The sequence below is a fragment of the Chrysochloris asiatica genome, unplaced genomic scaffold (genome assembly GCF_000296735.1).
Source record: "Chrysochloris asiatica unplaced genomic scaffold, ChrAsi1.0 scaffold00011, whole genome shotgun sequence".
In the NCBI taxonomy this organism is placed as follows: domain Eukaryota; kingdom Metazoa; phylum Chordata; class Mammalia; order Afrosoricida; family Chrysochloridae; genus Chrysochloris; species Chrysochloris asiatica.
The window spans coordinates 12,724,474-12,740,208 of NW_006408529.1; the positions used below are offsets into that span (position 1 = coordinate 12,724,474).

The following is a 15,735-nucleotide window of genomic DNA, read 5'->3' on the forward strand; positions in this document are numbered from 1 at the left end:
GTTCTTGATGTCATCCCACAATTTGAGAAAAAAGCAAGAATCAAAAGTATTACTTGTAGCAGACTCAATAAATAAGTGAATATATTTCAGTTTGTGAACATATTACTCTAAAGAAACACGTTTCTCTCTTTTTGTATGAACAAACCAAAGGACGTAATACATTAACTTATCCTCATAAAGAATAGTATTTACATTAAAGAAACTCTGTTGTTTTGATTGTGTTTCTGACGTTTTGTCCACATCCTGGTTGTATCTGTAAAGGTGAATTGCGAGAAAAGAAAAACCTGAATGGAAACAACTCCTGCCTCACTTCCTAAACTGTATTCAGTGACTCTGCTCTCCTTCTGCAAGTCGCCAGAGAAGGAAATTTGAATATTGATGAAATCATCTAGCTTTTAACTTTGCACAGGTCTTTGGAAAGTTCAGAATGTTGAATTGACTATGTAATACAATGAAATATTTAAGTAGGTTTAGTGTTTATTTTTGCATATTTAAGTTGCTTTGGTAGTCAATGTTTTGGAGATTTTTTGTCTGTTTGTTTTGGGGGGAGGAGTCAGACAGTGTGTTTTAAACTGCCAAAAGTACATAAACAAACGTAACTTTCTAGTCAGTGCTTGAAAATGCTGGTGCTTTAAGTCCAGGAGAAAATAATATTGATAAACCAGGAGCAAAAGAAACCTACCTAGAAGAACCTTCCATGCCATACTGTTTTGTAGCCATACTCAGCCCCACCTCTTTTTCAACTGTACCCTGGACATCAGGTTGCAGTTCATTTTGCATATTAGAAAGTTGGGAGCAGAGCCCAGTTACTAGGGCCACATGCAGCACTGGAAAAGGGGCAACCAGGAAGGAGATAACTCCTTATGTTATGTCAGGCTCCTCTTGGATCATCAGCAGGCATCTGAAGCCTCGGAAGTTGCCATCTGTTTTGTGTGTAACACCAGGCTTTCACATGGTCTTTCAGAATGCAAAGCCACATGCCCACCATGCTAATAACTGCTTTTGGTTAAATTATTTAAAATTATATTTCACAGTTTGAACATATTGCTGTATTTCTTCAGAAGACATTTGGAGAAAAAACCAGGGAGAACCTTTCTGGATGAATGTTAGCTGTTATGAGAATATAAAGTTAAACCAGTCAACCCCTTTTTGGATTTTACCCAAGAAATGACAAACTAGTAGAAAGATTATAACCAAAGAACTTCAAGATAATTTGTACCTCTAAAATTCAGGACTATTATAGTGCCTGAAGGAGCTCTGGTAGCGTAGTGGTTACGAATCGGGCTGCGAACCTTAAGGTCAGCGGTTCGAAACTACCAGCCGCTCCGCGGGAGAAAGATTAGGCTTTCTACTCCCGTAAAGATTTACATCCTTAAAAACCCTGTACAGGGTCGCTATGGGTCGGAACCGACTCGACGGCACTTAACAACAACAACAACAACCATCAGTTTAGGTCAGCAGTTCAAATTCAACAACCGAGCCTCGGGAACTCTGTATGGGGCCCCAATGCATCGGATCTGACTGGACAGCGCTTAACAGCAACAACAACATATATGTAGATGGGTGGAATGGATGGCTAGATAGTTTTCTTGATTGATTGATACTAACCAGAATTCTATATAATTATTGTTGCTAAGTGCCATCGAGTCAGTTCTCACTCATATAGATTTTATTAAAATCTGGCCACATATAACAACTGGACTCTCCATCTGTCCTCTGGTGGTCTGGTGACTAAGATTCAGTACTCTATCAAAATTCTGCCCTCCAAAAAGTGTTATAAACTACAAATATATATATTTTTAATTTGAAGTAACCTAAGACATAGGGTGAACTGATTGTAATTTCAAATTTATCCAAGAGCAGCATTTGACAAGTAGTGACTTTTCAAAGTGACATGTGTCTAATTGAATAAACAAAGTGATTTGTAATCATGACAAGGTGGATGAGCTATGGAAACATATTACAAAAGAAGAGAAGGCAAAACTGGAGACAGTGACAGGCATTTGCGCAGGCACTCTGAAACACAGAAATAAATTTCTAATGCTCATCTTTCTATTCTGTCATAATAGAGGAGAATCACGAAGAGCCAATCGTTCAAAGTAATGACTGAATAAATCAGATGCAGTAGAGCAGCAGGCTGGCTTATAGGATTATTCTGAAGAAAATTATACAACTGACTCTTATAGGAAATTATAGTTCCATAATTGTCAAAATGATATAATCACAGAAAGAAGGATATTAGATATCACTAATGTATCTTTAAATATTCAAGGCAAAAATGCATTTTTATCTCTTTTGATGCAAGATTATTTTGATTTTCCCCTTAAATTTGAATAAACCTGTTTTATCTTTCTTGATTTCTTTATGCAAATTGGTATGATTATTACATCACCCAAATAGCAAGTATTAAAAACTTAATCATTGAATCTACCTCAAATGTGCTGAGCTATAAAGGGAACATCATTATTCTGATCTCTTCTTCACCTTAAAATTAATGCAAAGAATGTGTGTGGTAGGGAGAGGGGTAAGTTACTCAAGTTTTTGTTTATATTTTCATTGGAAGGATGGCCTTTACAGTATATCTGCTAAGAAGTATAAGCATTCACTCTGAATACTGCTTTGAAGCATAGAACATTCAATCAATAAAATATGTGCAAATCTAAAGTTAAAGCAGCAGGTGGTTTATATAGATAATAACACATTGAAAAGTACCATGAGTGTGTATGGAAAAAGAACAGCTGACCATCCAGTCTACATCAGACCAAAACAGAGCCACTGATCTATATATACATAGTCATGGTAAAATGAATAAATCTAGAACTTCAATTCAAATCTAGTTACTAACTGTGAAAAATTTAATAGTCATTCGATAATTTTTCTCTGATTTTCAGGAAAGACCATAAAAGGAGCAGATTGGAATGGCATTTCATCTTCTTAAAAACTACTGACAATTTTATTCCTTAAAACAGAATTGGCTTGAAATAGAAAATTAGCCTTCCATGACAATTTTGTTCGGTTTGAAATTTTGAATAATTGTGTGTATATATACATTCTTATCAAATAATAATATAGACAAGGAGTATATTACCTGATAGTATGTTGCTGTGGTTGTTAAGTGCTGTTGAGTCGGTTCCAGCTCATAGCAACCCTGTATAGAGTTTCTCAGGAGCAGCAGGTAGGTTTGAACTAGCGATCTTGTAGTCAGTAATCCAATGCTTAGCCTACAGCACCACACCAGGACTTTGTATCATTGAGCATGGTATTTGTTGTGGTTGTTAGTTCCAACTCATAGGGTTTTCGAGGAGCAGCTGGTGAGTCTGAACCACCAACCTTGAGGTCCAGTGCTTATACTACAGCGCCACACCAGGACTCCTGATAATCATATTGTTGTTGTTGTTAAGTGCCATTGAGTTGGTTACGACTCAGTGACTCTATATAGGGTTTCCGAGGAGCAGCTGGTAGGTTTGAACTGCAAACCAGCTCCACACCAGGACTCCAATTCTAGTATGTTATTGTTGTTAAGTCAAGTTGGTTCCGACTCATAGCGACTCTGTATAGTTGAGTTAAAAATATAATCTGTGATAATTAATATTATATCTGGAAGCTTTGGAGGTTTAATACATATGTTCTGTTTTCTAAAAAATATTTTAATCTTAAAATCAATGATAAACTCATGAAGAAGATTACTAATATTTCTGGGGCATATTTTCATTCATTGAATTAATGTATAATATTTTCAGCGTTGTGTAACAAATAGGCAAACTTGTATTCCCTGAGGAACATTATGCAGAATGTGGTTCTCAAACTTGGTTGCACTTTAGGATCACCTGGAGAGAGTTTAAAACTCTCCATGCTGAGCCTATACCCCAGACCAATTAAATCAGAATCTCTTGGGTGGGAATCAACATCAGTATTTTTTTATAGCTCCCCAAGTGGTTCAATGTGTAGCCAAGTTAGAGAATCATTGATGCTGTAAATTTGGGTTTTTAATTTTTCTTATTTACTCTTTTTTCCTTTTATCATATATTTCTTTAAAGTCATAGCAGATAACACTACATCCTTCATCATATCTTAATTACTTTCTTATAATATTTTACACTCAGTAATTGGACTGCGATCCAAAAGGTCTGCAGTTCAAACCTACCAGCTTCTCCTTGGAAACCCTATACAGAGTCGCTATGAGTCGGAACCGACTCGACGGCACTTAACAACAACAACTGAACAGAGTTCTTTTGAACAGAACTTTAAGTATAAGTTTTCCTAGTCCAAGTCTCAAAGGTATTGAATTGTAGTTGGATATATAGTGAGCTTGTTTACTATTTACCTTTACACTTTTTGATCATAAGAAAAATCCGTTTTCTTTCTTCTAGGTATACTATACAAGGGAAATGGGGAGAATCAGTTTATCTCCCAACAGCCTCCAGTTGTCAGTAGTATCATGGGGAATGGACGAAGGCGCAGTATCTCATGCCCGAGTTGCAATGGTCAAGCTGATGGTAACAAACTGTTAGCTCCTGTTGCATTAGCTTGTGGGATCGATGGCAGCTTATATGTAGGGGACTTCAACTATGTTCGACGGATATTCCCTTCTGGAAACGTGACAAGCGTTTTAGAACTGAGGTATGTGTTTACTTAATTTGAGAGTGTTAAACCTGTAACAGAGCTCATACATTTGAAATCTTATGCCTTAAAACAGCGTTCACTTGTAATAATAAAGTGGCCTTCTACCAAAGTTTTGTTGGGTTCTGAATTTTGAATAGCTGTGTGTTTAAATAGGCTAAGCACACCTTTTTTTAACAAATGCTGGATCTAATGTACTAACTTACTTATTTAAGAATACCTTCCCAGTGTTTCAGTGTCTCCCTAAAAAGAAGTTAGGGTCTTGAATAAAATTAGAGAAGCACAACACGTGAGGGGGCTTCAAAACGTTTGTGGAAAAGTGGAATTAAAAGATCGTGGAATTTTTCCATGAGCTTTTTAAAGCCCCATTGTACATATTAGAAGTATACAAGCGACTTTAAAGTGAACCAATATATAAACTACCTCAAGGATTCCAGTAAATTGTCTGTGCTTCAGAAGAATAGAACTATGAATTTATAACCCTTTCTTTTCTTTTCGTGTCATGCCTTAACCACCTAGGTCATAGGTCATAGGCATGACCTAGGTGGTTAAGGCATGAAACATTTCCTTGTGACATCAGAACATAGTAGTAAAAGAATAAACCTACTTGCTCCCTTTAATTAAGATAGTAGATCTTTAAATTGAGTTAATCCATTACTCATAATGCCAACAGTAAAGATAACAAACTATTGTCTTTGCTTTATTTGTGATCATCAAAATCATCCTGTTCTGTAATTTATTGGATTAATCATGACATACAAAATTCATTTCCAGTGTTAGTTCAGTTTAAGTTGGCAATTTTCCTTACAAAAAAGAAAACCTCAATATATCGCTCATTCTATTATAGAAGGCGTTTCTAACTATGTGTTCTTTCTCTACCTTTTTTATCTGCTTCCACCAAGAAATAAAGATTTTAGACATAGGTAAGCATCTTGCTTAAAGGTTATTGTATGTGTTTAAATGTCCTTTTTACATCTCAGCATGACTCTGAAAGTTGTTTTTTAATCATATTTCATCATGAGAGAGGAAACTCAGTATCATGGGATAGCTAAGGAATTAAATCTGATTAGTCAAACAATTATTATGTAACATATAACAAATTAAATTGTATTAGGCAATATTTTCAAGTTGGGTCATAAAATAAATTGTGTTACAAAATAAAGTCTAAAAAAAAGAGATGCTTCAGTTCTGACTCACTTAATTTAAGCCACATTTAACAGAACAAATTGAAAGCATACTAATAGATTTTCAAGAGGCCTGTGTAATTTGACTGATAGCCAGGGCAGATTCTTGTGTTGTTGGGCTCAAAAGCATATTAAATTTAGAGGAACCTGTTTATGGTTTAAAAAAAAAAAAAAATCAATATTTCACTTGGGAAACTTGAAAAATATATAACATAGAAACATGTGAACATATTGTCTGTGCCCCTTACTGGAATTGGAAAGGACCCATACAAGTGAGGGGCCTTATTAGCCTCCTGGTAAATTCATCTTAGCCTTTAGATTATGCATCCTAACTGGGAGAACTCCTAATTTGAGTTTTAAGAAGTAATATTTTCATTGGCAGTATTATGGAGGAACAGACTTCCTTCAAAACTAAGAGCAAATGTGTTGTCAAGTCAGTTCCGATTCATAGGGACCCTGCATAAGGTTTCCAGGACTATAACTATTTATGGGAGCAGAAAGTCTCATCTTTCTCCTGAGAAGCAACTGGCAGATTTGAACTGCTGACCTTGCAGTTAGCAGCCCAACTCATAACCAACTATGCTAGCATGACAAATACAGTGAAACAAATATATATGTTCAAGTGCTTTTCATACTCTATTTGCTATCTACATGTAGCTGGAGAAGACAGAGTGAAAGCTTTTAACTGGAAAACTCTAGTCAAGACAGCAAGGAAGAAATGGGGGACAGGAGGGTAGAGTAGCAGACAAACAAATTTAATAGCAAATTCAGAAAAATACAAAGACAAATTGGACATGCTAGATCTATTTTGGCCATTACAGTGTCTAATGAAATTATATCAAATTGAAAAATTAGAAATAATTTGTTTGCGGTCTTTTATGAATAAATCAAAATCCCTTTAAACTCTTGTGTAGAGAATGACAACCAGGAAAATAAAAATCTAAGCTATGAAGGATGTGTAAGCTTGTTACATATCACTGCGAGCAGGCATAGCCCCATGACCTTTTTCTGAAATCCCCTATTGATCTGTACTATCAGCTAAAAAACTCAGTCACATACTAAAATTAGCACTAAATTTCTCCAACCTCCAGAGCCCGAAAATCTCTGTTAGTAGAAACCACAGCAGAATATCAAAAGTTTTCTGGACTTGCTTCCTTGGTAACTGTGGGGAAAAAGAGAAAAGACAAACATATGTACACCAACTAAATGTGAAAATGCTGGAGGCAGTACAGAAAAAAAACTATCAAAGCAGCTCCCGTATAACAAGCTGGTCCACTACATGCCAGGCATGGTGCCAGATAGTTTATATGTTATCACAGATCCAAACAACAGTCCTCCAAGGTTACAAGATGGGGCTCAAGGAGCAATATGTCTTTCTCAAGCCATATTATTTAGAAATGGGGAGCAGAGATTTGAACCACCTAAAAACTGTTCTTTTACCTATGCCACATAGCCAATTTCTAGGTGTCCAAATGAGTAGGTTTCTGTGAAGTGATTCCCTGGGTATAGAAAAAGCTAGAATCATTTCAGAATCACTTGACAAATTACTAGAGCTGTCTTCTTTCTCTGCAAACAAAATCTGTGAATTTAGAGCTACATCAACACTAACAGAACTTGATAACGTAAGCTCATGGATGTCCTAATTCCTGATGTTCAATAGTGATACTCGCTGTAATTCCTCTCTCGTGGTCTTCCTTAAATTCTCACCTTTGTACATTAGTATGGTTGTTTTGACTACTGCATTTCTTTCCTGTGCCATTCATGTAAAATGCACTGTTTGGTTTTTATATTGCTATTCATCTTTATTAAGTCCATCAATATTAGCTCATGATGTATCATGTGCTGGGCAGTCTGACAAACAATAGCATAAGATCAATTATCTGCTCTTAAAACTCACTACCTAGTAAGAAAAACAAGGTGTGTAGGTGACAGATAACACAATTAGTATCATTTCTGGACACTCATTGCTGGTGAGGATTTATACCGTGAGTCACTCTGTGGAGGAAGAGATGATTGGGAGGCAGGAGGATGTAAAACTGTAAGGAAACATTTCCTGGAAGGGTTGTTTGTTGAGCTAGGCCTACAAATGAAATCTGCTTAAACATAATAGCAAAAAAGAAAGGAGGATAGTTAGGGAAAAGGAAAATAAAATTACTGGGAGTGTGGGAAAGAGATAAGCAAGACATATTCTGAGAATAATCAGATTCACCTGAGCGGGGCAGCAACTTCACGTTGGTAATAATGAAAGATTCACATAGAAAGCTTGGTTAGAGTCCGTTTGTTTAGGGCCTTCACACTCCAAAGAGCTATTGTTCTGGGCTATAGAATAGCAGGAACTCCTGGTGTGGCATTGTAGGATCAAGACTAGACTGTAAACCACAAGGTCAGCAGTTCGTACCCACTAGCTGCTCTTGGGAAACCTTATACAGGGACGCCATGAGTTGGAACTGACTCAATGGCACTTAACAATAACAAATAGAGACAGGAAGGAACCATTTATATGATTTTGAACAAAATAGGGGCATACACATAGTGACCTTTTAGGAAGATTGATCTCATATCAGTGTTCAGAATAACTGGAAGATCAATTAAAAAGTTGTTGCACTAAAACCCTAATACCTAATATAGGACAGCGTGCAATGAAGGAGGACAGTGGCACCCTACCCAGAAAAGCAGTGATGCCTGAGCTGGAGGCAGAGACGATGATGTGGAGAGATGGAGCAGCTGGGAACTTTAGACACAGAGAGGGAGAGGGGCTGTGTGCTGATGACCAGGGGACAGACTTGTAGGGTATACCCTTTAGTTGATGATGCCTGGAGGGCATTGTAACCATGGCAATGAAACGATATATGATAGGATGAATGTAAAACTAATGTTCTCCCATGTAAACTATCACATAATTCACAATAAAACATTAAATAAAAAAATAAAGAAAGAAGGACAAAGCATGGGATAAAAAAGATACAGCAAATGACTAAGATTTTGAGCCCAAATAATCAAACATGATGTCAGTGATAAAAATTTCAATTCAGTTTGCTTGATAATCTGATTAATCAAATTGACTTAGCAAAGTCAACATATTTCAGTTCATGGGAGCTTTTTCATTTAGCTTAAAAAATTTAAATTGTTTTCAGATGCATCTTACTTGCCCGCCTAGCTCATCTTCCTTTTATTAGTTAATGGGATCCTGCTCGGCTTTCTGCTTGTTCTCACTTTCCTGACTAACATAAAAAAATGGTGAGAGGCTTAGGAACAAGTGGTAAAAAGAAAAACAAATAGAAAAATATGTCTAAGTTTATAAAAAGTGATAAGTATTGTTAGTCATTAATGACTAAAGTAAAAGAGAAAAATGCATGCTTCTGATCCTCCTACTATATAGTTCATGTACTGTAAATTACCTCACTAATTTGGACTGAGGAGCACAGTGGCTCCATATGATAAGAACTAGACTGCAAACCACATGGTCTACAGTTCTAGTCCACCAGCTGCACCATGATGAAAAACAAAAAATAGTTGAGGCTTTCTGCTCCTACAAAGATTTAAAGCCTCGGCAACCCCATACAGGGTCGCTCTAACTGGAACTGACTCCACAGCACTTAACAACAATACCAGTTTGAACTAGTAACGCTGGTGGCACAATGGCTACACACTCAGTGGGTGGCAGTTTAAACCCACCAGCTGCCCTGCAGGAGAAAAGACCTGACAATTTGCTTCCGTGAAGTTTACAGCCTTAAAAACCCTGCATGGTAGTTCTACTCTTTCCTAAAGGGTCACCATGAGGCAGAATCCACTGTGAACATAGTACGACACCAATTTATCTAATGGGAAAATAATTCATACAAGATTGGATAGCTGAATAAAAATACATAGTCTTATTATTTTAAAATGCAGACAATATTCTTTTACTCCAAATTAATAAATATAGCCAGAATATTATATAAAAGTCCTTGTTGTTGTTGAGTGCCGTCAAGTCAGTTCCAACTCATAGCAACCCCGTATAGGGTTTCCAAGGAGTAGCTGGTAAGTTGAACCACCAACTTTGCAGTTTAAACGACCTTGGAATCTGGCTCATCATCCTGCAGTACAAGACTAGGACTCCTTAGCTATACTTTAGTGAAGAAATATAAATACTATTCAATTGATGTATGAAAGAGTCTTCATAAATGAAAGCTTCAAAAGTGCTTTGAAATGCGTTTCTCTTGGGCATTCTAAACATACCCCTCTATGATGTTTATAGTACTAGTTTGCTAACAAACTGCTATAAAACCCTATATTTACAAGGTGTACATTTCTGCTCATCCCTCTTCCGATTCTTAAAAATTCCAGAAGAACGGACACAAATTAATTAACTAATACAAGTCAAGGGGCATTTAAACATGTAGGATTAAAAATCAACTTTGTAACTTTTCTATTATCAAAGGGTGAAAGAAAGTGTCAATCACAGCTTTAATTAGAATCCAATTAAATTTTGATACAAAATTTTAAAAACTTGATTCAGCATGCCTTATTGACATAGTATTTAAAAATTAAGCAGGCACAAAAATATTTCACACCAAACCCTTGCTCACCAGAATCTAAACCATCTTAGTTACTAGAAACTAGACAGTTTTGCTTTTATACATAAATATAATTTGTTAGTGCTACTACAAAACTTCTCTAAGAAGTTGAGTTACAACAAAATAAATGAACAAATCAAGCTTGCATTTATCACTGGATCTGTGTCTAATTGTCTATGGCTGTAGAGAAGATGGTCTTATATGGTGACCATGTAGTTAATTCAGGATGACTTAAGAATCAAGGTGCAGTGTACTGCAGTTTTTTTAAGTAGATCTCAGATTCTTTGGAGTGGCTGCTATTAACCACTATATGTTATCTAAATTTTTTTTGAAACTTCTCTGAAACAGAGAAATCTCAGCTATCAGTCACCTGAGAAGGCTGTTGTATTCCTATTGCTGAACAGAGGGTCCCCGAAATCATGCACACCAGCTGCCAGCTGCAGACTGTTTTCAGTCATTGTTGCCTTAGACTTTTCACAGTGGAACTATCACAGATCTCAAACTCACCACCTATTTGTATGAACACTCCAGCCTCCTTTGTGTTTTGGCTCTTCAGGAAGCTGGAAAGCAAGTACTGGTTTACCCTTTTGGAAAACCCTCCTTGCTTCCATTAGGAAGTCCTTGAATCCCATACCTCTCACATGTATGATTCTGACCTCTTCTGCCATCTACACATTTCCACGTTCAGTGTTTTATTTTTTATTTTTAGTACTTTCGTACTGATCCCTCTTCTCATTTATAAGAGACTGGAATCTAAGACTAGCTCTAATTTACCATGCTATGCTACACTGCAGGGTATTTATTCTGTTCTCATTTCCTGCCACTCTGTGGGGAATATTTCCAGAAGCTGAGTGTCTTCTCTAGGGCCACATATTCCTTTACATTTGTTCTTCTGGTCAATGGAGTTGTGTGCAAAATTAGAGCTTTTATTGGCAGACATTTGCAAAACTATTGACATATGTTACTTACGTTAGAACTTTCTGTGTCTTCAAGGAAGGAGACAGGAAATAAGCATATATAAGCACTGCTGTGGCTGCTCTCTCATTACTCACTCACTATAAGAAAGCCAATGCCAATAGATGCAAAGTTTATGACTTGAATGTCAGTTGATTTTGCACAAAGGAAACATGTGTCCCATACCTAAAGAGTATGCTGCTACTTCACACACAATCATCTCAAAATGTTTTGGGATTTTTTCCTGAAAATGAGGGCATGATTAAAAATATACATGATTCAGTTACTTTCACTCTTAAAACAACTCAAAGTAGATGATTTAAGATGGGTCAGCCATGATGTAATAGTTTTGAATATTTTAGTATTACAGCAAGATTATAGAAACAAAAATAAACCTAAACAGGTTTAGATAAATGCTTTCTCCTTAATAACCCTTTCAAAAAGTAAATCATACTAATTAATATTAGTAATTATCTCACTTATAGCTCATACACTATGGCATGACCAGGAAAAGATATTGCAAGAAAAGGAGATAGGACCAAAGTATATAATAAAGAAAAATCAAAGCAAATCAAGCCCACTGTCAACAATTCCAATTTATAGGGCAGGGTAGAACTGCTCCTTACGATTTCCAAGAGTTTGAATCATTATGGGAACAAACCACCTCATCTTTCTCCGATAGCATGACTGGTGGATTTGAACTGCCAGCCGTAGGATTAACCCAATGTTTAACCCACAGTGTGTCAGGGTTCCTGTATTAAGAATAACCAAACCCAAACACATTGCCATCAGGTCGATTCTGACTCATAGCATCCCCACATAGATTTCCAAGACTAAATCTTTTTAGGAGCAAACAGCCTCATTCTCCCATGGAGTGACTGGTGGGTTTGAACTTGCAACCTTGCAGTTGAATGCTGTTGAATGATCAGCAGTTGAATGCTGATCCCACAGCTAATGCTTTACTAAGTATGTATTATGCACTTGGCAAAGTTCCAAGGATTTTACATCTATTTATTTTATGTAATCCTCACAAATCCCTATGAGATATGTGTTACTGTTGTCTCTTTAAAGATAAAGAATCTTAGCCACAGTTAGGTAAGTAAATCAAGATCATGCAGTTAGTGAGTGATGAAACTAGGATTCAAACTCAGGCAATCTGGTCCAAAGCTCCTGTTCAGAAATAAATAACTGAATAGAAACTGTCTCATCAACTATACATGCTTAAAAGACCAACTCTGCCAACATCTGACTGTTGGAGCAGGGGTGGGGTGGAATACTATAAAATTCCTTTGAGTGTCATATTGATATGTAACTTGTTACTTCATTACCAAGAAATAAACAACCACATTAAGGAACACACTATGCCCTGCTGCATTTTATATTTCAGGCACCAACTTAGCATGGCAAGTTAATCATTTGATATAAACCAATAGTTTTGAAATGTTTCATTTCATAATGACTTGCATCTTTTTATGATTTTTTTATATCACTCTTCACCATTTCACACATATTTACACACTCAAGATCCCTTGCTCTGATCTATCTCTGGAAAGGAGAACCCAGAAACTGGCTTCTTTTACTAGAATGCTTCTTTTTCTAGAATGCATGTTTCTATACATTCTAACATCACATCCACTGAATTCTTTCAAGCTCCAAACATCTCTACAGACCCCATTTGTGTGTGGTCTGCTAGTCCCTCTTGTAATGTGGGAAACACTAATGGGAACTGTAACCTGTTTTTTTAAGAATGTTGTTGTTAAGTGCTATCAAGTGGGTTCTGACACATAGCGACCCTGTATAGGGTTTCCAAGGAGTAACTGGTGGGTTTGGTTCGCAGTCCAGTGCCACACCAAGACTCTGTTGTTTCAAGAACAGAATCTCTTATAGGAACAATAAAGTACTTACACTCATCAATTTTAAAAGGCAGAGCATTGAATACGGAGAATTGTTTCCTTAGAACTTAACTAGTAATGAGAAAACAACTGCACCCTTATCAAATATTATCATCTGGAGTTAGGTTTATACTACATACCTTTTTATGCTCACCTATGCAATAACAACAACAACAACAATGCAATAAATAGAAGATACACACATAGTTGTGTGTGTTGTCTGTGTGTGGAGAGAGAAAATAAATGAGAATATTTCAGTAGAACCAAATATGTCATCAAAAAAATACTTAGAACATGCCCTATTCCTATCACTTGACATCTTTTGGGAACAGCATTCAAACTCTTTTTAGATTTATTTATTTTTTAAGAAAAAGACAATATTTGCAAATCCCCCAAAATTCTTACAGTGTTGAGTTCTTGTAAAGAGATTAACTGTAATTCCAACTGTATGTACTATAGAATAAGCACTCGAACCATAAAGTCGGCAGTTCAAACTCACCAGCTGCTCCTTAGAAACCCTATGCAGGATTGCTATGAGTTGAAACCAATTTGACAGCACTTCACCACAACATACTTCTAAAAGGACACAAGTGACTTTTCAGTGGTAGAGTTCTTGCCATCCCTGCAGGAGGCTTGCGTTAGATTGCCAGTCAGCAACTTCATCTGCAGCCACCACCTTTCTGTCAGAGCATACTTATATGTTGCTATGATGCTGAACAAGTTTCAATGGAGTTCACAGACTAAGAGAGAGTAGGGGAAAAGGCCTGGTGATACACTTCTAAAAAAATCAGTCAATGAGAACTCTATGGATTGCAGCAGTCTGATCTTGTACACGGGTTCACCTTGAATCAGGGCCAATTGGATAGCATCTAAGCAACAGCAACACATTTATAAAATTGAGGCACTTCATTTTGTAAACAAATGTCTGTATCTCACCAAAATCATAGATAGGTTTTGGAGGTCAATTTACAAATGTTACAAATAAAGCTGATCGATAAACATTCTGGCTCATTGCATTAGACCACCATCTGAGATTGCCACCTACCCTTGAAAGACTTCATTTTAGTATTTAACAATTGGTTTAAAAAACATTATAACTGCTTCAGATTTCTTTCCTGGATTATGATAAAAACAACAACGATGGACTCAGTGGTCCATTTTTTCAGGGACAGGTGTTCTGTTTGATTTGGTTTCATGGCAAGGAGTAAAAGGACAATTCCCAAGGATGAAGTATGAGTGAATGGGTATAGCATACTATACTTTACTAAAGAGTTTCATACAGACACCCTTACCTTGGAATGAACTTTGCATCTACCTCTCAAGGATCTATTATTAGTGACTTTGCACTGAGCCGTAGAGATTTAGATAACTTGCTTCTTTGTTTTAGGCCATTGGCATATTACCTTATGAAAGTTAGTTATCTTTAAGACAGCTGTTAATAAATTGATGAATCCTCCACATCAGGCAAAGAAAAGAAAGCAGTAATGTCAGAGATTGCTACCTGTGATCACATTCTTTTAAGTTATTATTAAATATGCTGTTCATTTCCAGTCTTTGATAATGGATTCAGGTTTATAATCAGTTCCTTATCATCTGTTTTACTTTGCTCTTCATTGTTCTCTGTGTGCTAGGAATAAATCTCTGGTGGCAATTATCTATGATCCTTTTTTTACAGCAGCAACCCAGCTCACAGATACTACCTCGCAACTGATCCAGTCACAGGAGATTTGTATGTTTCCGACACTAACACCCGCAGAATCTATCGCCCAAAGTCACTTACGGGCGCAAAAGACTTGACTAAAAATGCTGAAGTGGTTGCAGGGACAGGGGAACAGTGCCTTCCATTTGATGAAGCCAGATGTGGGGATGGAGGGAAGGCTGTGGAAGCTACACTCATGAGTCCCAAAGGTACTGCCACATATCACTTTAAGGGTGTCTTTTTATTAAGGGGGGGAGGGGAGGGAAAAGAAAGGAGGGGTTAGAAAATCCAGTTAAAGTCTGATTGTGTTTAATGCTGAGTCTAACGTGTTAGCTTCAACTGTGTTCTGGAAAGCTGTTTCACATCTAGTGTTTTTAACAGCCATTTAGCATGAGACTGCTAAAAGTTAATTTTATAATAAATATTAGGTTCTTGGCATTTTTTACTATCATACTATTTTTTTTTCAAATTTTCAAAGAACCAAGCAACCTACTACATATAATTCAGGTCACATCCTAGTAAACTTCAAGGAAGTGTCCAAATTCTTTTCATTGTCCTGGAATTTCTTTGTCATGAATGAGTCCCAGGCCTCTTTAAATGCCATTACTAAGCAACCCTTTTAGCCCTCTCCCAGTCTGGAGCTGTTAAACTTTTGTTTCTATGCCATGGGGGAAAAAATGCTTGCTGTGAGGAATTTCTGAGGTAACAAGGGCTAAAATCCTATGTGATAAAGGTTCCTAGCTTAAACCAATCAAGACTGACTCCTTGCTCATGTACTGTGCCATTCATTATAATGTTGTTTAGTTTTTGGTTTGGGGGCTTTATGCGTT

General features: G+C 36.7%; 1 protein-coding gene across 1 annotated transcript in view; it reads left to right on the forward strand.

Moving 5' to 3' along the window:
- TENM3 (teneurin transmembrane protein 3) overlaps positions 1-15,735 on the forward strand; it is a 672,586-nt gene that overhangs the window by 593,627 nt on the left and 63,224 nt on the right. The window contains exons 19-21 of the mRNA XM_006834421.1: positions 4,371-4,620; positions 5,523-5,543; positions 14,882-15,114. Coding sequence (XP_006834484.1) covers positions 4,371-4,620; positions 5,523-5,543; positions 14,882-15,114 — 504 coding nt within the window. The remainder of the gene's footprint in view (positions 1-4,370; positions 4,621-5,522; positions 5,544-14,881; positions 15,115-15,735) is intronic.